We start from the raw sequence: 24,395 nt of genomic DNA, 5'->3' as shown, positions 1-24,395 counted from the left end.
ACGAATTGCTTTCTGTGGTAAACGTCATTAAACGGCGTCTGTGTTGCTGTTTTGTAGTTTGAGACTTTATGATAATCAGATTCGGGGGAAACATACTTTGTCATAGGTTGTTTTGCTTTAAAACGCGATTCTGGTATCGAACAGCAGGATCGGTGGAGTACCGATTTGCCTTTAAAAGGTGACTTCACAGAAGCCGGTAATTATTGTTCAAGTTTTAACCTACTTTACCCATTGACAGGTGTGGCATGATATTCGTGTTTTGAATGATAGAAATTCATGTTAAGATAACTTTGAGTTCGTGGAAATTGTCAGTTGTGCATTCAGTCATGAATAAAGAACGCTAAACGGAAGTACGGTGTATATTTAGTCTGTATTCTTTTTTCAGTTACGTTTGAGTTCTCTATATTTTCCATATTTTGTATGTTCAAACGCAGGTACCTATGGCGTCTAGAGTTGAAACACTCCACTTGGAGAATGCTTCTATCCTTTCAGAAAGCACATCTCAGGAGGGACACCGTCTTTGGATTGGCAACATTGACCCGAAAATTACTGAGTAAGTTCCTAAAGACTATCATAGTAACCTCCCTTTGTTTGAAAATGTGTCAAGTAATGAAAACCGACAAACGTTCCCCAATTAACAGTTCTAGGGGGGAAATGGTCAGGTGTAATTTGTGCGAGTTATCATCTGTTTAGGATGTGTTAACCTACGTGATACTTGTGCCATTGAAAATGTCTGCGGTCTATCTGAATAATTTTGGCTCGTGTATATGTACAGCCCTGCAACTTTAAAAGCCATGAAACTGATCACAGTTCCTGATTAGTATCAGGACCGTTAGACATGTTGAAACCTGAATCGTCCTGATGGTAAAGACTTGGACACGCAGTTGGTGTAAAACAAAACATTCAGAGACTCCTGGTTAAGATGCATTGGTTGTGTTCTCTAAAAACTTTGATCGTGAGCAGATAAGGTTGTTAATAATAAACTGCTACAGTGAGGGGGAAAATTGTGGTTTTATTGTAAAGTTTACTTTTCTCTCTGTGGAGAAAGAGAGTTATTTTGGGTATGAAGTGATCAAATGGCTTTATGTAATCGATAGCCCCTTTCACATTGACAGTCACTGTGTGGTTTATATCCTACTAGGGTATGACCAGGTGCTTAGTGGAACATATGGTTTCATATTATAGTTGAAACAAATGGGGATAATCTGTTTCTTCAGACCTCTCAGAAATATGTGTTTTACAATTACTGACATCCTGCATTCTTTAAATGTAATACTACCTCAAACAATGACTAGATGATTCTAATGTTGGTTTTGAAATATAAAAAATATACATGGCATGCAAAAGGGTATCAAATACTTCCCATCTAATTCATATATAATTATATATATATATTTTGACGGATGAATGCAGTTTACCATAAGCAAGTAAATGGAATTTAATCTTAAAAAAGACATTTTACATAGTGTTTCTGTTGTTAGCATGGCTTCATTCTTGATTATCAGAAATGACATGTAAGTAGAATACATTTTTCATTTTCTTTAATGAAATGTGTGATTTAAAATAATGTAAAAGGCAGCAACCTACTTTTGTTTATTCATTCGATTGCATTTGTTTGCATTTTAGTTAACATTGACTTGAAGAAGGCATTCTAAGTAAATTAACAAGACACATTTGTGGTTTTCTGGTTGTGTATTCTGTTTTTTTTTTAAAGTTGTACATTTCCATGAAACGATCTGTATTTTTCCTTGTTAGTCTGGCAGTCACATGCTGACACGTGTCACGTAGCTGGGAATATTTGACAGGTTTTGGGTTGCCGTTGTAAAACAAATGTAAGATTGGTGCTGTGCAAATCAGAGGTTATGATCTGAAAGTGAAAATGAGTCCATTAAAATGTTAACATTAAAAGTTTATTCTTTAAGCCTAGAAGACCTAAAAAATTGTGAAATCTATGTTCAGAGGTTATATGCATATACTTAAAGAACGTAATAGATCCCTGTCACTGTTCATGTCCAATTTAAGGCAATGTTGTATCAGGCTAGGTTTTCAAAATTATTTTCCAGTTTTTGAAATTTTGTGTTCCAGTTTGCCATTAAAGACTGCTCCTAAAGCAAACAATATCGCTATTACTTACATCTGGGTTTCTTTCCAGATTCTGTGCCATTTATTTTTTTGTAACGTTCTGGAGCTGAAACTCTAATTATTTAGAAATTTCCAAATATTTGTCCGCCAAATCATTTTTCTGGGTGTTTTACAAGCAGGCTGAGTGCCCAGCCCATGTCATCAGTTCCATTAGAGCACTTTCTGTTATTAGAGCTTTACTGGGAGCGATTTCTTATGCTAAATTGACCTTTTTTGTAGAAAAAAAACAATCTGTCAGTTACTTCTTTCTAGACTTTCCCAACTTAGAATTCTTAATTGTTAATCATATCACTGCAACCTTTGTCCCAGCACAGGGCAGATGATGACTTGGATAGGATGATTGTACATGACATTTTTCTGAGGACGGTTAAATATTTAAGTCATTTTCTGGGCTACCCATCTTTTTTCCCCAAATTGACATTTTGCCTAATTTTCCAGATTTGGAAAAAAGACCCAGGTGCCTTGTTTTCAGCTCGGGAAAATGTGATCAACCTAGTCATGCACTGTTGGGTCATTTGTAATACTACATCCTGTATGCTCTGCAGTATCTCACAGGGGACGTCAATTGGAGGAGGTGTTTAGCTCACATAATAATAATAATAATAATAATAATAATAATAATAATAATAATAATAATTGCTTACACTTTTATATAGCGCTTTTCTGGACACTCCACTCAAAGCGCTTTACAGGTAATGGGGACTCTCCTCCACCACCACCAATGTGCAGCATCCACCTGGATGATGCGATGGCAGCCATAGTGCGCCAGAATGCTCACCACACATCAGCTATCAGTGGGGAGGAGAGCAGAGTAATGTAGCCAATACATAGATGGGGATTATTAGGAGGCCATGATTGATAACAGCCGATGGGAAATTTGGCCAGGATGCCGGGGTTACACCCCTACTCTTTTCGAGAAACGCCCTGGGATTTTTAATGACCACAGAGAGTCAGGACCTCGGTTTTACATCTCGTCCTAACGACGGCACCTGTTTACAGTATAGTGTCCCCATCACTATACTGGGGCATTAGGACCCACATGGACCGCAGGGTGAGCGCCCCCTGCTGGCCCCACTAACACCTCTTCCAGCAGCAACCTTAGTTTTTCCCAGGAGGTCTCCCATCCAGGTACTGACCAGGCTCACGCCTGCTGAGCTTCAGTGGGTTGCCAGTTGTGAGTTGCAGGGTGATATGGCTGCTGATGGCAAGTAAAAGGACACTGATCTATGGGCAGAAAGCTCCCCCAACCAATGAGGTGTGGGTTCAAATCGTTTTACTGTTATATTCACTATTGTTCAACAAGTTATGGCCTGCCAATCATACCACTACAAAAAAATATCATTTTACAGTACAATGCCCATTCATTCTAATATTGCATCCTTCAAGCCAAGGCATTTTTGTAAATAAAAACAAGACATGTTGAAGAAAAACCCAGATCTTATTAGATTCAGAAAGCATCATTTCAAAGATGTCAGTATTCTACTATGTATTCACTACATAGCAGTGTAAGGTCCAGATTCCAGTAGTCCACCTTCTTAAGTACCAATGCATAATCGAGTACATGCAAAGTAAGCGGTTCAAGACCTGTGAAGGACCAGTAGATTTAGCCACACCTGCCTTTTCATGATCCTTTTAACCACTTCAGGACAGTCCCCCTCAAATCTGATCATCAATTACACACAACTAAAACTGATTGAGTTGAAAAGATTATAATCATTTTGGTTGTAATTCTCAAGTCTCTCCTTGATAGCCAGGGGCGAATACCGTACAGTGTTAAGATATTTGAAACGTGTTTGCAAAAGCATTAGGACCCAAGTCTCACCCTCATAAGCCAGTTGTAGACTCCCACTCAAGGTGTCCCGGGCACAGCTGGCTAGTGACAGGGCCCAGGCTATCTGGACGTGTGCTCCAAGCAAGAGGGTTTATTAGTTGAGCCCCAAGTGATCCCTGTATACCTGCTTCATAAGCAGATGGTGAGGGCGGATAGTATTACAAATCGGTGAATCTGCTCTGAACACGTTTAATTTTTTTTATTGGGGGAAAAAAATGTGATGTTTAATGTGAAAACAGCATTGCAGAGACTTGGTAAAAAGGACACTTGTGCGGAGTGAAGGAAGGCAGTGTGTACCGTATTGAGGGCTTTTTGATTTGGAAGGCCTCAAAGGAATGCTAATCAGGTGAGAGCGGGTATATGGGTCACTAGGTTAACCCTCCAAAAATATTTTCTGCACAGGGTTAGGGACCTCTGCTCGCATGCTTTATTATGTAACCCTTGCTAATCACCTGCTTACAGCTGAACGTAATTGCAGGTAAGGTATATACATAATAAAACTTTGCATTAGGTGTTCAAGGTTTAGTGGATTCTGACATGGAAGATTTAAGTTGAGAACAGACTTGAGGTGCCCTCTTTCTTAAAGTAATGAGCTGACAGCACTGACTGTTCCAGACTGGGCCAGATCTCTGGCTCTTTTCAAGTGGCCTGATTTGTGACACATTTGAACAATGATATACACTGAGATTAATTTCCTTCTTTAACATTACATAAGTGGGAAGGAAAAGCCGGAGTGAAACAGGAAGAGGCTTTAGCATTCAATCTTGTGATGATTAATCACCTAGTGGTTGCTGTTTTCTCCTTTACCACCTAGTAAAGAGAGATCTCTTTGATGTAGGGGAAGAGTGTGAGATATTACAGACCGGGTTTCAAGACCATTGAACTATTTAGCCTTTTTTACTCTGGCTAAAATTCAAGTTGGATTGGTTAAAATTTGGAGTTAAAATTCAGAATTCTACATTGCATGGAAATAAATCCACTGGGTTTAAATCAATAATCTATCACTAAATATAACATAAATTTTACAATTATGTTCCATTATGTGATTCAGAATTTGTTATACAGGCTTATTCATACTTTAATTAAAACAAGTAGCAGAGAAAAAGAGACCTTGAGAAAATATGAGAAGTGTGTTTAGTTTATATAACGTTAAATGTCGTTTTTTTTGTTGGATAAAAATCAGCCTGTTTGCAGTATATTGCTACCCATCATATTTTCATTTTAACATATTTTCATTTTATTTTTTTCATTTTAAGTGTAACATATTCATCTTCCAGTAAGTGTTTTTTCTACTAAATGGGGGCTCTTTTAGAGATTTAAAATATGTAACATCCCTTTAAATGTAATAGTAAATTATTCTATTTTCCAGTTAAAACCACTTAAAGTGCACTAAAAATGACAAAACAGTGTGGGGTTCTTTTCCCTTAATATCTTAACTGTTGATTGTTTTTTCCTTGTCAATTCCTCACAGTTAACAGTCAATTAAACCCAGAGCGTTAGACCCTAACTTGCATTTTATTTTAGTCTTGCTGTTTCCCAGTATAAGTGTTGTGTATTGTCTAGTTTTGCCCATAGTTAAATGGCAAGACAAAATACTGTTCGAAAGTGTGGAGAGTACAGTGATAAGTACAGTGTCCACAATAACCCTATAAAATAAAAATGTCCATAAGCCCAGAAAGCAATAAATATTTTTTTATTATATTGAATTCTGGTGACAACTGTGCAAAGGGAGCGTTGGATTACAAATTTGAGACGGAAAACAAAAAGCCCCACTTTTTTTATTACTGCCTTGTTTTACTCAAATCGCAATACTGTTTTGGATTGTAATGCAGTCTACAAAAGCTTAATGGTTCATTATTGTCTTGTGGTTAGACCCCTCAGGAAAGATCTTTGGGAAAGCTTTTGGGAGATCAAAGTTGCCTAAAGTACGGTCATCCTAAGCCCTGTCATGGGCTCCTCATAACCTTCATTGTTGTGGTTTACAGGACTCCAGAAACGGGTGGTTATCAAGAAAGTCTGGAGCACTGAGTTGAAATGTCAGTTTGTCGATACCTTTCAAAGAGGCGGGGAGGGGTTCCATCTGAAACCACACTGGAGACTATAACAAGTTTCATAGAAACGCATGCAGGCTTTCTGAGCTTACAAAAGATACTCTATTTGTTGACCTTCTAGTTCTCTTCCTATTCTTCAAGTCCAAAACAACGATGTGGCCACATGCCTTGCGAGGTGATTACAAAGAACAAAAGTGTTCCCTTCACCCTGCGGCTTCCCTCTGCTAGTACAGTTGTATAACAACATATCTATGTGGTGATCACACAATAGAAGAGACAGCAGTAATAAGGTTGTGACACTTTGACCCTTTGACGCTCCTCGGGGTAGTATTTTCCTTGTTGATAGATTTAGCATGTGTCCAAGCCTGTTTTTTTATTGCCACGGGGCCCTGGCGGTACATTGTGTGAGAGAAGCCGCGAGTCAGGTTGTGAATAGGGCTGGGGGTGCCAGGCGGAAGGTCAGGGGAAAAGGAAGCAGGGGAGAGCTCGGACGGCCGGGGTTCGGACTCACGTTCACATCGGATGACAGGACGTGGCCTGCAGGCCCTGCCAGGCCTCCTCGGTGGCCACCTCGTTCCCCGATGGCGGTTTGTAAACACGCTGCTCGCTGCCTCCTGTGGGGTTTTGAAAACAGAACGCCGCAGCCAGCTTCTCGGCTTCCTCCGAACGCAGGTTGGATTCCAAAGTGGAACTTTTCTTGCACTTCAGGTACTGGCAAACACCTCTTCAAGTTACCGATTAAGTGCGCTAATCTTTATACCCATATGCTCCTTTCCCAAACTTGGGAAGGATCCAGTTTTATTACCCCCAAGTGAGTTCGGACTCACTCCTGGTGGGTCGCCAGGCTGGAGTTCATTCCAGTTTTGTGTAGAGTTAGGTGGGTTGAGTGTCCATGACTACCCCCAGATGGGATGCTAATGGTTCAATAATAATAATAATAATAATAATAATAATAATAATAATAATTCCTTACACTTATATAGCGCTTTTCTGGACACTCCACTCAAAGCGCTTTACAGGTAATTGGGAATCCCACTCCTACAACCAATGTGCAGCCCCACCTGGATGATGCGACGGCAGCCAGAGTACCCCAGCTCTCGGTGGGGAAGATAACAAAGTGATGAAACCAGTTCAAAGATGGGGATTACTGGGAGGCCATGATTGGTAAAGGCCAATGGGAAATTTGGCCAGGGTGCCGGGGTAACACCCCTATTCTTTTTGAGAAACACCCTGGGAGTTTTAATGACCACTCGGTGTTGCGTCTCATCTGGAGGATAGCGCCCTTCTTCTTTTTTTTTTTTACAGTATAGTGTCCCTGTCACTATACTAGGGCATTAGGACCCACACAGACTGCAGGGTGAGCGCCCCCTACTGACCCCACTAACACCACTTCCAGCAGCAACCTGTTTTTTCCCAGGTCTCCCATCGAGCTACTGACCAGGCTCACATCTGCTTAGCTTCATCTGAATGAAGGGTTGAATGGGTAGCATTGGCTTACCCCCAATGCTTGTACCTATACAACAATGCTTGTATCTTAAACCTTTGGGTGGACTGGAGAAACCAGGGTAAAGCATCTTGGCAAAAGAAGAATAGAACACTAGCGTCCAGAATGGCAACCTCGTCTCAGAACTTTCCAATCAGAAACATATTATTAGCTACCTCTCTGTACCATCCATCACTTGCGTATTAAAGTTCTGAAGACCCTGTTGGTGATTATCCAAGATTAGACACTGAATGCAAGCAAAGATTCAGGTGTGTCTCACCTGAAACAACAAGCACATCAGCTTTGACTGGCTTTTTTCCATATTTTAGTACATGTCTTTTTCATTTATATATGGCCATTATTGTTATGCATGTTAGTGGTTCTGTTGGAATTCCTGAAAGACCCTATCGAGCTGTTCAAATAAGAGAAATAGAATAGTTAAAGCTTGGGAACTGCAAAATGCAAAAGCTAGCTATTTGAATGAGGCCTCAGAGATTTCTCTTGCGAATATGAAAGTTAGAGGGGGAAATTGAACCAGATTAGGCTAGCAGCATTACCAGGAAATGGTAAGGCCAGTAATTTTTGGCTTAATAACAGTTGACCCAAAACATCAAATGTTCTGAACAAGTAGAAAATTGTACAGAATACCCAATAAATTTAAGCCATCTGTGTGGTATGTTCCAGGTTAGGTTGGATATGGCTTTTTATATCAGTACCATTAACAGAACAGGTGACCTGCTCCACAGTTTGTCCTCACCATCTACAGCTCAATACTTCCTTCACTGGAGTAATTACTGTGTTTTCACATACTGTACAGTCACAGTTGGAAACATTATGAACCTCAGCCTTAAAATGTTTGATTGTTTGTAGCCTTCATAGAATGAAAATCTCAGTCCGACTTTTCCAATTATAAACCGTTTTTAAACTGGTGGGATAAGTAATATAATAATATATTGTATATAATACACTGCTATATTATATAATGATGGTATAATTATAATATCCAATAATATAATTAATATTTGTATAATATATAAATATGCTGTAATGGCATATTAATAATATAAGTAATGTATACATAGAATGTATTCATAATCATATTTAAAAAAAAATCGAATAATAAAATTGTTTAATGACAATGAAATTACAGCTCTGCTTTGCCTATTGTATCAACAGTAGATGTAATAAAAGGGTTTTCAGCTTTGGTCTCTTGGGTTTAGACAGTTGGTTTACAGAAGCGATTTTAAGCAAATCCCTTGCAGTTGAGTAGCGTGGATGCTCGATGGCATGTTGATTCCGCTGATGATGTCTTTCCAGCATCACGATTTCATTTCTTTGTCCTGTTCTCGCCGCCTCCCTTCTCTGTGGGTTTGAAAGCTTGAAAACACGTACCGATGTGTTTATTCGTGTTGCACTTGCTTTTCATTCGGAAAACGGCGCAACGTCTTGTTCTAATTCATCATTTCCTCCCTGTCGAGGAGAGTTTGGTCAAGGGCTAAGTGCGAAGTTGCATTGCAAGGTGTAGAAATGACTGCCTTGTCAGGGTGGACTGTAGGCTGAAAAAGGCAGCATCGGCTATAAGTGAAAAGCAGTGTGGGCGGAGCGGTGGCTCTGTGGCTCAGGATCTGTGCCTGTGGCTGGGAGGTTGCCGGTTCAAATCCCGCAGCCGGCAGAGGAATCCTACTCCGTTGGGCTCCTGAGCAAAACCCTTCACCCCAACTGCTCCAGGGGTGCTGTACAATGGCCGACCCTGCGCTCTGACCCCCAGGCTCTCTCCCTATCTGTGTGTCTCATGGAGAGCAAGCTGGGGTATGCGAAAAGATCATTCCTAATGCAAGAAATTGTAAAGGGTTAATAAAGTGATGTTATATTATAAATGCGGCAATGTAGAGTTGAATGGTAAGATCTGAAGGTGCAATCAGAACAGCCTGGTCTTGAAGAGGCCGCAAAAGGTGGTCACACCCTCTGCTTCGGGGACCTAGCTCTGCCACGGGACTTGTTGCGACTTTGACTGTGACCTGGAGGTTGGTGTTTGAGCAGAATTGAAAACAAGAGAGGGGCTTTGGGAACTGAGCGATCTTGACTTTGGCAAACGTACTTCAATCCCTCTTGGCTTCAGCCGACAATGTTACAGCTCAGCTTATAGTCTTGAGGCCAGGACTTAACTCGCTGTCTCTTTTTTTCATAGTTCATCTGCGAAATTGCCCCCTTGAGCACCGCATTGTCCTCTTTCTAAAGCGCGAAGTGGTTTCTTTTTTTTCAGGCGCTATCAAGTTTGAAATCTTTTAATGGTCAAGGAAATGCTTTCAGTCCAACCTTGAGGGGTGGAGGCTGGGAAAAGTGGGAAACTCTCTTCAGTAAAAGCTCTGGGGAAACAAAAGGGAAGACATTAATATAATGTTTAGGCCCCACTTCTGCAGTAGTACACACCTCACCAGTGTTAAAAATAACCCCAGTTAAATAATCTGGACATAGTATGTCATTTGGAAAAGCGGAATACAGGTTAGTTTTCATTGACGGCTGTTTATTATTCTGAAATGTACTGCATTATTCAGCAGACTCATAATTCTTTTTTCTTGAGAGGATGCAGATTTGCAACGGTAGCTAGGTGTTTTTCCTGCCAAGAGCAGAGAAAAGACCCTTGAATCTGGCTGCCACAGAGAAGGTTCCAACCAAATATAACGGATTGCAGAATAAAAAGCAAGTTTGATCCCATTTGCTTGTGCTCATCATCTTAAGACGCCGCAGAACAGGAGGTGGAAATGACTACCGGCAGTTCGAAGCGGTATTGCAGATCCTGAAAAAGCCTGCTGGAGTTCTGTTCAGAAACACTAAGCTAAGTTGTTGGTACTGCATGTTAGTTTAGAATGTCCTGAGGCTCTGCACTGGGGTAGCTGATTTCAGGCTTCAGCTTGTGTCATCTGAGGTGATGTCTTGGTTTTAAGATTACGCCTAAAACTATGTTTTGAGAAGCAGAGTGCATCCCACAAATTAAGGGCAAAAAAATGTTTCTACATGTCAGTTTATTTTCTGAGCCACGTCCATGAAAGAGCAAAGTCTGCTGTTTCGTGAGACAGTGGAATGGCAGTCACAGCTGATTACTTTTAATCTAACGTATCTGCAAAACGGCATCATAAGGCTGAATTCAGATAAGAAGGAATAATAATTTAGGAATTGGGGCTGAAGGGTCCTCATTTTACTTATTTTCAAATTTTGTGTTTTGTGCTTGCAAATAGGCATTATTATATACAGTTTTGTGGTTTTTTTTTACAGGTTTCAAATGTATATATTATGGTATAACTTAAAAATAGCCCCTGAAAAGCAAGACCTATAATTAGAGATGATTTATCTAAAATAGGATCTGTGCATAGTATTGTATAACCCCAGCCCATTGTAAGGACGTTAAGTAATACCTCAAGCACAATGGTATTTCCAAAGCAATCTTTTGGAAAGCAACATGTGCATTCTTTCTTAAACCGTTCCTTTTTAACAGAAAAAAATAACGACTGTAAATGGTACTGGCTAAACAGACGTATTCGAATCTTTCTGGGAGTATCCTGTTTCATTGCTTGTGTTTTCAATGTCAAGTGTTCCCTTATTTGTATACATGGAGATATTCCTCGAACATATTAAATTAAAAGATGACATTTTCTTTTTTAAGATTGAATTTGCATGTAGCTGGACAGTCAGCAATTTCGATGGTTCTCCAGATCATTATGGTCAATCAGTTGTAAATGAACACCTGTGTATTTGGGAAGTATAGGAATACAAATAAAATTAGATTCCTGCATAGTTCCAAAGCCTTAATATGGATGAGCTTCATTTTCCAAAGGGGAAAACCCTGGCTGATAATGGCCTGAGTTGAGTTTTGTCCAAGCTTATTTTAACTCATAATAATAATAATAATAATAATTGCTTACACTTATATAGCGCTTTTCTGGACACTCCACTCAAAGTGCTTTACAGGTAATGGGGATCCCCTCCACCACCACCAATGTGCAGCCCCACATGGATGATGCGACGGCAGCCATAGTGCGCCAGAACGCTCACCACACACCAGCTCTTAGTGGGGAGGAGAGCAGAGTAATGAAGCCAATTCATAGATAGGGATTATCAGTAGGCCATGATTGGTAAGGGCCAATGGGAAATTTGGCCAGGACACCGGGGTACACCCCTCCTCTTTTCGAGAAACACCCTGGGATTGTTAATGACCACACTGGGGCATTAGGACCCACATGAGCCGCAGGGTGAGCGCCCCCTGCTGGCCCCACTAACACCTCTTCCAGCAGCAACCTTAGTTTTTCCCAATGCCCCAGTATAGTGACAGGGACACTATACTGTAAACAAGCGCCGTCCTTCGGATGAGACGTAAAACCGAGGTCCTGACTCTCTGTGGTCATTAAAAATCCCAGGGCATATCCCGAAAAGAGTAGGGGTGTAACCCCGGTGTCCTGGCCAAATTTCCCATTGGCCCTTACCAATCATGGCCTCCTCATAATCCCCATCTATGAACTTACTTCATTACTCTGCTCTCCTCCCCACTGAGACCTGGTGTGTGGTGAGCGTTCTGGTGCACTCTGGCTGCTGTCGCATCATCCAGGTGGGGGCTGCACATTGGTGGTGGTAGTGGGATTCCACATTACCTGTAAAGCGCTTTGAGTGGAGTGTCCAGAAAAGCGCTATATAAGTGTAAGCAATTATTATTAATTATTAAATCATCAGGTGATAAATACGTAGCTGCGGCACCTGCGGTAACCCTAAGTAGGAAGATTTTTAACAGTGGTGTGACATTGTTCTATTACTTAAAGGTTTGGGGAATAGGTGGGAGAACTCCTCGAATGTGGTTGAAGAAGCGTGAAAGAAAGGACATTCGTCAAGCTCTAACTATGAAGCAAAACCAACCGGGTTTTAACGAGCACAACCTTTTTCTCTTTCCCAGGTACCACCTTGTGAAACTGCTGGAGAAGTTTGGTAAAGTGAAGCAGTTTGACTTTCTGTTCCATAAATCTGGACCACTGGAGGGGCAGCCCAGGGGCTACTGCTTTGTGAATTTCGAGACAAAAGAGGTGAGTGTCTTCTAGTTCTATAGCACTGAGCAACCCCAGTAGAGCATGAAAATATTTTTTCAATATTTTCCAGCTATGCTGGTGGTAATTCTTTTTGTCTTTGCAAGAGCTGTAGGAATCAGTGGAAAATGTGTTGTTTTTTTTTTCAATTGTGGTATTGTCAGTTCTTTTTATACCCGCCCATTCTGGAATCCCCAGCTGTATCTGCTTGGGAGGGAGACATACAGACGGGTTCCTCTGCCATCCCGCCTGCAGAGCTATTTGTAATTTGCCACCTTATGAGCTCCGTTGCAAAGCACGACTTGAGGAGCTGCCTGCCCCTCGCTGTCCTCACTGAAAGCCTAGGGAGACCTGCTTGATCACAGTTGAACAAATTGGAGCCACGTTTTCAGAATAACTGGGAGGTAGTTGTTTTAAAATGTATTCACATTAGCAATACATTTCTCTACAACCCTCATCACCTTCCCTAATGGTAAGAAATAGTAAAATATTCCTTACCACTAATGAAGGCTTCATGCTGTTGTTAAGGAGAATGTGTCTCCTCTTGTTGCACTCCGGCTAATGAAATTATTTACAGCGTCCTCAAGGTCCAGTAAAACAGAATCTCCTTGAATATGGAGCACCAAAATGCATTCCGTTTTGTTCTTGAAGTTTTGCAAGAGCTTCATGCTCCCATAAAAATCAGGGAATACGAACTTGGTGCACATCGCAAAACAACTAGTGCTGTCACGTCTTGGAATATCTAAGGTAAGAAGCGTAGAGTCAGGTACGTCAGCTTCAGCCATGTTCTGTCAAAATCAGTAGTGATTTTAACTTGACAAGGTAGGTGTGGAGAGGCTCCACCAATCAAAGCCAGCTGTTCAGAGTACAGGCTGAGGTCTATGATCTAGATGTTGTGAGCTGGCACAAGCTGGCCACCGCGTAGATTCCAGTGAATTAGCAATGCCTGCAGCTTCCTGCATGACCTCCCTCACGTCTCCGTAGAGCTTGTAACGTGTCCAAAGATGAATAGCTCCATGAGCCGGCAGCTCAGAGAAGCCTGTCTGTTCTTCCTCATTCTCCCTGTCTGGCTATAACAACAGGGCTTGTTGCCTTGAGCTGTAAATAGGCAATTCCCAGTTGGGTGGGTGTTGACCGAAAAGAAAATCTGTAAATGCTAAGTTTAAAAATAAGAAGGCAAACCTATTGCCTTTTTTTTTTAAATTCTTTGCCACAATTCAAAAGCAACGCATAAAGTGTAAGAGAAAAGGCAGCTGTTGGATGAATTCACCTACAAATATTTTGTGCTTATTTGTACGGCCCTTGTTAATTCCAAATATCATGGAAATCCAGAGTCCTCCAATATTAGACTTCTAATATTTTTATTAATGGGATAAATAGATGAGATTTCTAAATGTGTAGTGGGACTGCATTGCAGAACATGCAACCTTTAAGGTGGTAAGTCTGCATGTTACAAAATTTCAGGGATGTACTGAAACTCCCAACCATTGGTACAGTAAACTCTATTCAGGTTTTTGAGCTGGGTAGTTCTAAAATCTCATTTCCTGTACCTTCTCGCATTATAGTTGGTACTATACATTATATCAGTTATGAGAGAGAATTATTTTCTGTGATTTGCTTAGTTTGTCTGCCACTGAGCTGTAATATTTGTCTTCTTTATACCCCGATTTGCGTTTACGGCTCCAGTTATCATGCTTCAGAACAGTGTGATTGTGCTCTGTGAATGATATGGTTTCGTTCTGCGATCTTGCTCATCCTCGGACCATCTTGAGCCCTTGCGTGAATTGACAGACTCTCAGCTTCGGTGAAAGAAGTGTAACGTGCAGCTGGGCAACATGCAGCAACTGATGTTTTTGCGTTTATGCTTTATTTTCCTTTCCAGGAAGCAGAACGAGCCATTCAGCGTTTAAATGGCAAGCTGGCCCTGTCGAAGAAGCTGGTGGTTCGTTGGGCACACGCGCAAGTCAAAGTAAATATTTCTCAAGGAGCTTTACAAAAACAAACTCCTTTTGCATTTCAATACGTGGGGTTTATAAAGGTCGGGGGAGAACGTAGAAATGTTTGGGAAAAGGCACCATTCTTTCTTTTTTTTTTTACAAACTCAGGCCTGCCAGGAATGGCATTTTTTCTCTTCTTCTTTTCAGAAAAGTCAGTAAAGGCAACCTGGAGGGTCTTGTTTATTTCGCAAACAGCAGGTGCAGTTTCTCAGCACACTGCTGCCCCTTCACACAGTTTGCAGGTCTGGAGCAGCCTGGTTCTCCAAATGATAGAAAATTGGATTTTTTTACAATTATTTTTTTTCAGATGCTCAATCTACTATGCATAAGCTGTAGGAAGAGCTGAGTATGCAGACAACGCAGATCCTCAGTTACATGACGCACAAGTGTTGGCAGATCTTTTTTTAAGCTCAGAAAATGTATCTCAAAACAAGGGACAGAACGTTTTGGCTCACCTTCCCTTTAAAACAATTTTTTGGACCGGGGGAAAAACTGCCGAAATCCTTCTTCTTTACTGAAAGTAAAAAAAAACAGCAATGTCCACTGTGAATGGCACTGTACCAGTACAATGTGAATGTCCTTCAAAAGCACTCCTCAGAATTAAAGAAGATAATTAAGTTGAACAAATGGAACAATGGGTCACAAACAGATGACAGGCACTAATCTTTAGCTTTGTACTCTTGTCACACTGAGCTTATATTCCATCAAACGTCGAACTGCATGTGTAGCCTTTAATTCTCCTTTCATAGTGATTAAGGGTTTAATGTCCGGGAGTGTGAGTTGGGTCACTTAACTCAAATTATGTATGAAATCAATTATTTGTAAGTTCAGATATGATTGCAATGGAGTTACTGGCTGTATTTTTCTTTTCCCTTTTTTTTTTTTACAAGCCTAATGTTACGACAGGGAGTGAAATCAAAATATTCTGCTGTAGTAGCCAACAGGTTTTGCCAGGGCTGGCTGGGTGATAGTGTCATTTAAAATGAAGCCAGTAGCTTTTATGTTTTAGCAGTCCATCTTACTCTGTCAAAGATTATTCTGCTGTAAAGCTATATAAAAATAAAATAGTCAGGATAGTTTTACACATTAAGCAGCATTAAATACTATATAATGTGGTATTAAGATGTGAAGGTATAGTATGCCTTATTAGATCTAATATGGGCTAGGAGAAAGCAAGATCTCTCCGTGTTTGGATCCTTGTTTTGGGAACAGAAGGAAAGCCATTGACCAAAGTGTACAGTAGGTTTATATTATAGGGAGTTACCAGTTCACTAATGTAGTGAGGAGCCAAACCATTCAAGCCCTTAAACGTGAACAGCAGTCATTTCAGTTTTACTCTGAAATCCTCAGCCAGCTAGTGCAACGAACCTAAAATAAATGATATATACTGATACACAGTTTAGTGTAAGTCAAGATCTAAGGATGTCTGAACGAGCTGCATCTAGTTTAGAACAGTTGGTTGCCGTCGCAAGTCTGGGGGAAAAAAACAGTAAGATTTGTCTCGTGAATAAAGATGCCTCTCTATAAACCTTTTGAAGTCTACCCAAGTAAATGATTGCTCACCTTAGTGTGAGTTAGGAAGACAAGAAAATTGCCCTGTGAAAAATAGTCAAACTTTGGGGAACCCATTTGAATTATTTATTCTAGTATTGAGGTGGGCAGCGAATACTGAGATCTGTCATTCCAGTAACAACCCCAGCCTCTAAGAATAGGCGGTCTCGGTGCAAAGTGAGGATATCCTGGATGGGATGTAATAATCCATCTCCTGTGGTTGTTCCCAAAGGGAGCACGCTGCAAAGAGGAGTTCAAGGTTAATGCATGAGACTTGGTGACAACAACAAACCAGCATTAGCTTTCATTCATGGCCGTCTCCTTTCGAAACCCCGTGCATTGAGAGAGTGAGCTGCTAACGAGGGCTAAAAATAACGCAGTGTTGTAACAGGAAAGTTTATCAGCTTATTGTTGTTGTTTTTTTTTCGTAATTGTATGGGCAGAAAAATGTGTAAGTACAGCGATTTGAAAAACAACAACCCCAAACTGCAAAGGTTTAGGATTTACTCCCGTAGACGGCTATTGAGTCTGGAAAGGAAGTGCCTCACAAGAGCTCTTGAATGCATCATCCAAGATCAAGCTGAATCCTCAAAGGTGACGCAGCCGTCTGCAGGACCCTTCGCATGCTTTTGAAGTGACTCAGTGACTAGTGCAGCCCTTCTTTTCTGTTTTTCATTGATGAAATCTTTTGGAAAATGCTTGAGTGGACATGGTGGTGAAATATTTCTCAGTACAGTTTCACTGAGGCTGTGCGCAACTAAGGCTGTAGCTCTGAACCCCGTATTAGAGTCCAATTTGTTCCAGTCTCCAGTGTGGAAACTGCTGTACATGTGAGCAAGCAGGATTATCGCCTTCAACCTTGCTATATTACTGTGTACCTATCTTGCTGGTGAGCTATCCTACAGCAGACTAGCATCCTAAGCGAGAGGAAATTTCTACTCTCCGTTCACATAATGTAAAAGAAACCTGGATAATCCCCAGAACTGTGTGCCTCCAACACATTTTAGCTACACATATTTTCTTGAATTTGATCTCTCAAGTCGCACTGTGTGGGGACACTAAGACCGTAGATGTACTGTACGTTGCAGAGCAGAGACAGCTGTGAGAGACAGCCTTGTTTCTTGGACACATTACTTGAACGACTATTTTAGTTCCATTGACAGTACAGCCATTCCTCAAAGGGGATTCTTCACCAGTCTTGCCTCTGTGGTTCCTAGTTCTAGCAGGTCATTTGTCACTTGAAATGATTATATAACTGGACCCATGTTTTAGGTTTTAGGTTTTATGTTTCTTCGTTCAATCAGTAACGTTACAAAATCAGTCAGATATTATAAAAAATAAAATCACTTTACTTTTAGTAACTGGAATATACATGTATGTTGCTGAAGAATTTTTTTAAGGTCTTGATATTTTATCATGGGATCAAGAGCTCAAATCAGTAAACTATTTCATCAGGACTCTTTAGAGTAGAGCTTTTAAATTAATTGAATAATGGTCCTGATACTGTGTTTTTGACGTCGGCATTTTCCTTTGACGAAATGCAGGACGAATTGCTAAGACTTGTACTTTCAGCCTCTTGGTCTAAAACTTGTTCGGCATTCATTTGTTACACTAATAACCATGAAACGACTCTTACCGTTGACTGCAGATTTTCCAGTTTTCCTGTAGCCCACGGACCTTATATTGTCACAGAACCTTTTGTAGATGACTGTTCAGGTGACTTTGTTTTTTAAATTGTAAAACCTTGCCTTATCACGTCCTCAGTCAAGATTTCCCACAAATAGGCTTTTTAAATATCAAAAGCTTTCCATTGTTTATACATATTTAGTGAAGAATGTTTATACTTGCTTCGATTTCACTTTTCTTATGATTTTGTGTTTATTAAATGGCATATGTCACTAGCATGACATTAATGCACACTGCTGTAGAAATTGCATATGCAGTCTCCTGTTAGAGAGCAGAATGTACTGTCTTTTGCAAAAAGCGATACCTTCACCTTTAACTGCACTAAATTATGGCTTTCTTTTTGCTGTGTGTTTACTTAAGAAAAAGACTGGCAATATTTGACTGGTATTTGCAAGCGATGTAAATGTACAGTATCCTCATTTGTCCAACATCTCATAAGCTACCCTTTCAATGGGTGATGACAACTTATAAACTTTAATCCTGACAAATAAATGTTGGGCAGGGGAGAGAGAGTGGTGGCAGGGGAAAAAAAAAAGAAGTATTATACAAATTTAAATGTTTCAATAGTTCAGCTTATTTAACTCAGAAAACATGCTTTTCCAATTAATTTCTCCACCGGCAGAAGGAAGGATTTGGTATGTTTAAGAGGGTCATTGTTTGGAGTGTATTTATAATTTTGACACAAAGCCTTTGTAGTCTGACCACAAACTTCACCGTGTCTAAACCAGGACCTGCGAGATACGGCGCAGGATTGGAAAAGTTAACAGCCGAGAGCTATTTCCATAGCGCTGCTGAAAAACAAGTTTGAACGCCTGCCAGAAAAAACATCTCAGAGGAAGCAGAACACAGGGATGGTATTTTGGGAGGCCCACAGAGTTAGAAAAGGACTGCCCCCTTTTTTTTTTTCCAAGAGATCTAGTAATGGGATTTAATAAAACATTGTATGGTAAACCCAGTGATGCAACCGCATGGCATTTGTAATGAAATGTGTTTTGAAAACGGGCATCATTAGCACTGATTAATGAAGTTTTAGCAACTGGCAGGCGTGGACAAGAGTTTTGAGGATGACAAGCAATTACTCAGTTACTAATGGTCGCGGTTTCACTGTTTGGATTATTTGGCATGAGCATATGGTGTCTCGTTTACCTTGTATCATTGCATAGATTGTCAATTCCATTTGAGTTAACTTGAATTACATTAACAATTACACCCTGCTCTTTTTAGACTATCGATGCTGCAGATCTGGGATGCTTTGTTCATCTTGCTAATTATTCCATTAAAAATTCTAAGGACAAAAACTACTTAGAATTTCTATATGTTTTTACTGAGAGGCATTCAAATTAATTTGCTGTGATTTTAAAGACTTCACATTATGGTGCAATAACAACAGGGTGGAATCAAACCAATAACATGGATACCGTTTTAAACCCAGCAAATAACATCATTTATCATCATTCTCATCAGAGGAAAAAATTGCCAAAGGTTTTTTTTAAAGTATTGAAAGATATAAGATCCCAGCAGAAATGTTTTCAAGTGGGGAAGAAAACAAATAAAACCAAACTACGCAGTTAAAATTGTGGCCTCTTCCATATGTCTTAGACATAATGACTTTTTGGCCAAACATAGTGCAAACAACTACATTCCAAAGTTTTTTTTTTTTAAATAAGATTAATTGCCAGCTAGGACTATATGCACTGCTCATTAGCAATATGTTTTTAATTTCAGAGTGAAAGGTTTTATACTATTTATAGCTACATCCAGAAAATCTCCAGTTTGTATTTGCTAGTCTTTGATAATACTCCTTTTTCTCTTTGATTGTTTTGTGACAGAGGTTTGATCCATACAGAAATGAAAAAGCTCTTCCAATCAGCCTAGAGCCATCATCAAGCACTGAAGAGAGCCCAACTACCTTGAGGTAGGGATGCATCTTGTATCAAGAAAATATCTATAACAGCAATCGAACACAGTGAATGTACCTTTCATTTAGTGATTTGCTGAAGAAATAATTTGAATAAGAAGATGGTCATTCAATTAACAAAGGTGACTTTTTTCAACATAGTTCCCATTGAATATATATACAGTACGTCAGTCCAGTGAAAGACACCCTTGTAATAAAGTAATAACAGATTGGTTGCTTCCTGAGGGGTGGTATAGTGCTTTGGTAGTTAGCACTGCTGCCTTGCACTGGGGTCAGTTCCAAACCTGTGGTGCTGTCCGTGTGGAGTTTGCATGTTCCCACCATATTCACATGGGCTTCCTCTGGGTGCTCCAGAAAAATGCTGGTAGGTTAATTGGGTTCTTGGAAATTGGCCCTAGATGTCAGCTGTGATGGACTGGCGTCCCATCCAGGGTGTACCCTCCCCTGCACCTATTGCCTGCCCAGGAGAGGCCCGTGGCTCTCTACCAAACCTGAATTGGAAGAAGTGGCTCTTCCTTGAGTTGCTCCTGCACTGCCACTTGGATCTCTTGGGGGGTGAAGGACATCAGCCGGCAACGTGTAGCTGTGCCCACAACCGGTGTGGACTGCTGTGTCGTGCTTTGAGTAGCTGTTCAACTCAAGCCCTTCGTAGTGCAGATCATTCACCGTCGGACTTTCACCTGCTTGACCTGAGGAACCAAGCTCTCCAAGATCAGAACTTCGGTGATATCTGCAGTGTCCAAGTGGCGGTGCAGAAGTAGCTCAACATTGCTTGATTACCAAGGCGTCTTTAACACCGTGGAGCAGTGGCAGAAGCTTCCGGCTGGGCAAAACAGCAATGGAGCGTGGCTGGTGGATAATTAACAGATCGCCTGTTGGCTTAACCTCATAGGATACGGCATTGATTTGCACATGCTGTTTGCCAGCAACCAATTTAAGGGCGGTGTGGAAGGCACATTCTTCTGTATTGCCCCTCTCTTTAGACCGATGGACATGTGCAATATTTCAAAAGGGAGAAGTCATTCTTATTTCAAATCTTTGAGTTATTGAGTTCTAGTAAAAATGCCAATCTTTTTAGCCCTAATGTATGTGAAATGTACATGTTGGGCGTCAGTAGTTACCTAAAAAGTGAGGTGCACTGAGATTAAAGATCTTCTCTCTAATGGATTTTTTTTTTACTTGCCTTTTATTTTTTCCCCCTCCTCTGCAGCGTTAATGCAAAAATAAAAGCTATTGAGGCCAAGCTGCAAATGATGGAAAACAACCCGGATGACAACTACACAGGACCCTCACCATATCTGTACAATAAACCCACAGATAAAAAACGGACTGCTCCTTACCACAAGCAGACTCGGAGATACAAACGATGACGGTTTCAAAGGGGAATTTACATCAAGGAACTGGTGTTTCTGCAGCCCTTTTAGAACCCTTTGATCTTTTGTACTGTGTGCATTTGGAAACAGAAGGACCGCAAGAAGTGCTACTATGAAAACCATTTTTATTTTTATTTTTATTGTGAAATGTAAGATCTTTTTAAGGCAGAATTGGTTATACAATCCTACTCTCTTCAGCAGTCACCAATCTGTACGGCATATAGGCTACATATCTCAATGTGGCTGCTGGCACTGACAAAGCACAGTTAATTATAATTTTAGCAATCCAATCTTTTGTTTTGTAGAAAGATTGATATTTAGGATGGATTTTTTTGTATTCCAGTATTTTTTACTACTGTCTGAGAGTTTTTATTAGATATATTTTGTGGAACCCTTGCTTTGTCAGTTATGTCATCACACTTTGTAAAATATCATTAGGCTATTCTTTGTCCTACTTGTGAGATAACTACTATGAGGATGACCTGCTGTTTTTTTCATGGTTATTTATGCCAGATTTCTGGTTTAATACTCACATCTTTATGTAAATGTTGTGGTTGTGCAGGTTCATTTTGTGTTTTACATTTCTGTGTCTGCCAGTGGCCATGCTGTGATTGTCAAAATGGCGCTGATGTCAGTCTTTGTGAGAAGCAGATCTGCCTTTTGTAAAACAAAGGTTTCTGGGTTGAAATCAGAAGAAAGAACTGAGAACCTGCCAAGCCGGAGTAGGAGTCCAAATATTGCAGATGGAGAAAGACATTGTTTTTGAACTCGTGGTAATTACGTTACCTCACCATAGGTGGAATTCAGAGTCTTCAACTTGTAGTTTTTTATCAGGACTGCTTTTTTTCTAAACACAAAAGACAACTTTAAGGTCCTAATCACTGAAATAAGATGACCTGTTTATGAAACAGTATTTGTGTTGTGTGTTTTAACATGATAAAAATGAGGCGTAACTGAAGTGCAAATTAAATTAGACTGTTGTGAATTTTCATGTTGTTTCACTGAAGTTCAATTATTATCATAACATCTGGAGCAAAAAAAAAAAGGAGTGATTTAGTCCCTGTGTTTGAAAAATATAGTTCCCAAAACTCACTTTTTTCCTGAAGTATAAAACAGTTTTTTAATTTTGGGGAGTTTCAGTATAGCTGATGAAAGAACCTTTTCATGATCATATCTCAGTGAAGCAGGAATTCTCCGTCTGCTTGAGTTCACTACGTTTGTAAAGCAGAAATATTCAACTCTGTGGTAGGATGGTATGAAAGCTTCAAATGTCAATGAACCCAAAGCATTGTCTTGAAGGATTTTCATCTAATACTGACCCATGAACTTGTCAGGCTTAATACAATTGAGCGCACAAGGTTGTATTCTTGGGAATAGCATTTTAGTGAAATTGTGATGTGTTGGGGAGAACGTGGGGAGTCTTGTATAGTTTTTGCTATTTTACAAAGCTGTTTTTTGGATTTTAAAACACAAATCTTTGCAGTCAGAAAAGCATTTTTGCTTTCTACTCTTACCCACCACGTTTTTTTTGTAGAGTGTCTAAGAAATACAGATCAGTGTATTTGAAAATGAAGTAAAACACTTTCAAATGATTATTTCCATAAAGCAGAGTAGTGCAAAGGAAATATCTCCAATCCAACTGAGATGCCCTAAAGGGAAGAAGTGTTGGATGTATAGTTAATAAATACCTTTATTACCCACTCAACTTTTAAAGCAAACAGTGTAAGGCAACAGTAGTTAAACCATAGCAGCAGTTTTGTACAGGTGTAACTTTTTGATGTAGATTTAGATTACGAACACTTTATGTATTTCATTTGTATAGGCTTCATCAGTTCAATTAAACCTCAGTACATTATAATGCTGATGTGGAAGTGAGTGGTTTTAGTTATTTAATGTATTCCAGTGTTAGTGGAATACATTACCCTCAGCTGCAAAAGAAATCTACCTTCATGTGTTGGGATCATCAGTTTTAGTTATGACGTGGCAGTGAACTTAAAAGAGAAATGAGAATCAGGAAGACTTAAAAATGTAATTGAAACGTCTTGCAAAAAATCCACAAAGCAAACATTGACTTAGAAATTGATCGATCTGGGCGACGTGCTGGAAAACGTTCCTTGCGTAGTGAATGTTTAAACATTTCAGGATGGGCATAATTTAGTTCTTACTAATGGGTATAAGTTTCACTGCCTTCGGAGTTCCATGTCTCAATATGAATTCTCCCCTACCTGCTATAGAACTGATCAGTAGTGGGTCCTGTCTCCCCCAGCTAGACGGGTGCCTGCCTTAATTACATCACAAGCATCTGATTGATAGCCAATGTGTCAATCAAGGCTGAAGTTCCTGAAGGAAAGCTAAATTGATTCCACTATTCCCATGGGCTGGAACAGGAAAATTAGGTTAGGATGAACAGCCACAGTCAGTGCACGTTAAGCCAGTTAGAAACCCAGTTGAGCCCTATACCCACTTGCCTACAATACCTCCTTGGCCTAAAACATTGGTAAGACTACTTTATACATGGCAGAGTGAAGGTGGGGTAGTTACAAGGACAGTGTTCAAATAAGTCCGTCTGTCCTAAGAAGAAAATTAGAAAACCCATTATATTATTTACTACGTACTGTGTATGATCTGGAGGTTGCTGAGGGATTCATTTCGTTAAATGTTTTCTAATCTTTCAATTTGCACCAGCAGGATTTGAGTCCTGCGTTTCACTTACAGTATATTTTGTTTTCAGGGAGAGTCTATCGTTTTGTTTTGTTTTTAATGCAAGCTCACGTATAGTTTCTACGGAAGATATACCTTCTTGAACTGTCTCGCCTACTTTTGTTTTTTGCTTTTTCTTCTCAGTTTCATCAAAGAGGGTAAAATGTGTCGTTGTGTAGGATCATGACTGATAACGCATCAGCATGAAAAGTAAAAAATTGAATTTGTTGCATACACGGTTGTTGTTCGACAAAATAAGTTGGTTGAGTGTGCTCTCAAGTCGTTATTTCGGATCTGTAAAGGATCTTTTTGGTACAGATACTTTTAATTCCACGCTTGTTTTGCTGGCACGAAAAGTTTTATTCCAAACGTAGGAGCAGACATTATTCTGGATGAGAAAGGTATTTTCCTTGCGTCTTAAAGTTGTAGCGGCAGTGAGAAAATCGATTTTTATATTGTATATCGAACTACAAATCTTAACAACCACTCGTACCTTGAACCCCATTTCCTATTTTTCTTTTTCCTCTAAAATAGGGCGCTCTTGTTATGCTGAAGCAATTTTTATTAATACCTGATCTATTAACATCTGGAAAATGT

The 24,395-nt window shown here is 40.0% G+C and overlaps 1 protein-coding gene across 2 annotated transcripts; it reads left to right on the top strand.

The window, feature by feature from the left end:
• The first annotated feature begins 42 nt into the window (after nt 1-42).
• On the top strand, nt 43-22,087 carry rbm18 (RNA binding motif protein 18). Of its 2 annotated transcripts, none has more exons than XM_088615551.1 (6): nt 43-196; nt 435-553; nt 12,447-12,573; nt 14,456-14,542; nt 19,637-19,722; nt 20,936-22,087. In XM_088615551.1, the coding sequence occupies exons 2-6, from the start codon at nt 441-443 to the stop codon at nt 21,093-21,095; spliced, it is 573 nt and encodes a 190-aa protein (XP_088471677.1). In that variant the 5' UTR covers nt 43-196; nt 435-440; the 3' UTR covers nt 21,096-22,087. The 2 variants fall into 2 exon arrangements, with proteins under 2 accessions (XP_088471677.1, XP_088471678.1); XM_088615552.1 differs by having other exon boundaries at nt 49-178.
• Nucleotides 22,088-24,395: the final 2,308 nt, after the last annotated feature.

This window comes from Lepisosteus platostomus, chromosome 21 (assembly GCF_059453375.1).
Source record: "Lepisosteus platostomus isolate fLepPlt1 chromosome 21, fLepPlt1.hap1, whole genome shotgun sequence".
In the NCBI taxonomy this organism is placed as follows: domain Eukaryota; kingdom Metazoa; phylum Chordata; class Actinopteri; order Semionotiformes; family Lepisosteidae; genus Lepisosteus; species Lepisosteus platostomus.
Note: the sequence above shows the minus strand (reverse complement) of the source record. Positions and strands in the feature narration are given on the sequence as shown.

Excerpts from the sequence above, each read along its gene's own strand:
- rbm18 (XM_088615551.1), top strand. The coding sequence starts at position 441 with ATGGCGTCTAGAGTTGAAACACTCCACTTGGAGAATGCTTCTATCCTT. Across the intron at positions 12,574-14,455 it reads TGAATTTCGAGACAAAAGAG|GAAGCAGAACGAGCCATTCA; the intron begins GTGAGTGTCTTC and ends TTTCCTTTCCAG. Across the intron at positions 14,543-19,636 it reads GGGCACACGCGCAAGTCAAA|AGGTTTGATCCATACAGAAA; the intron begins GTAAATATTTCT and ends GTTTTGTGACAG.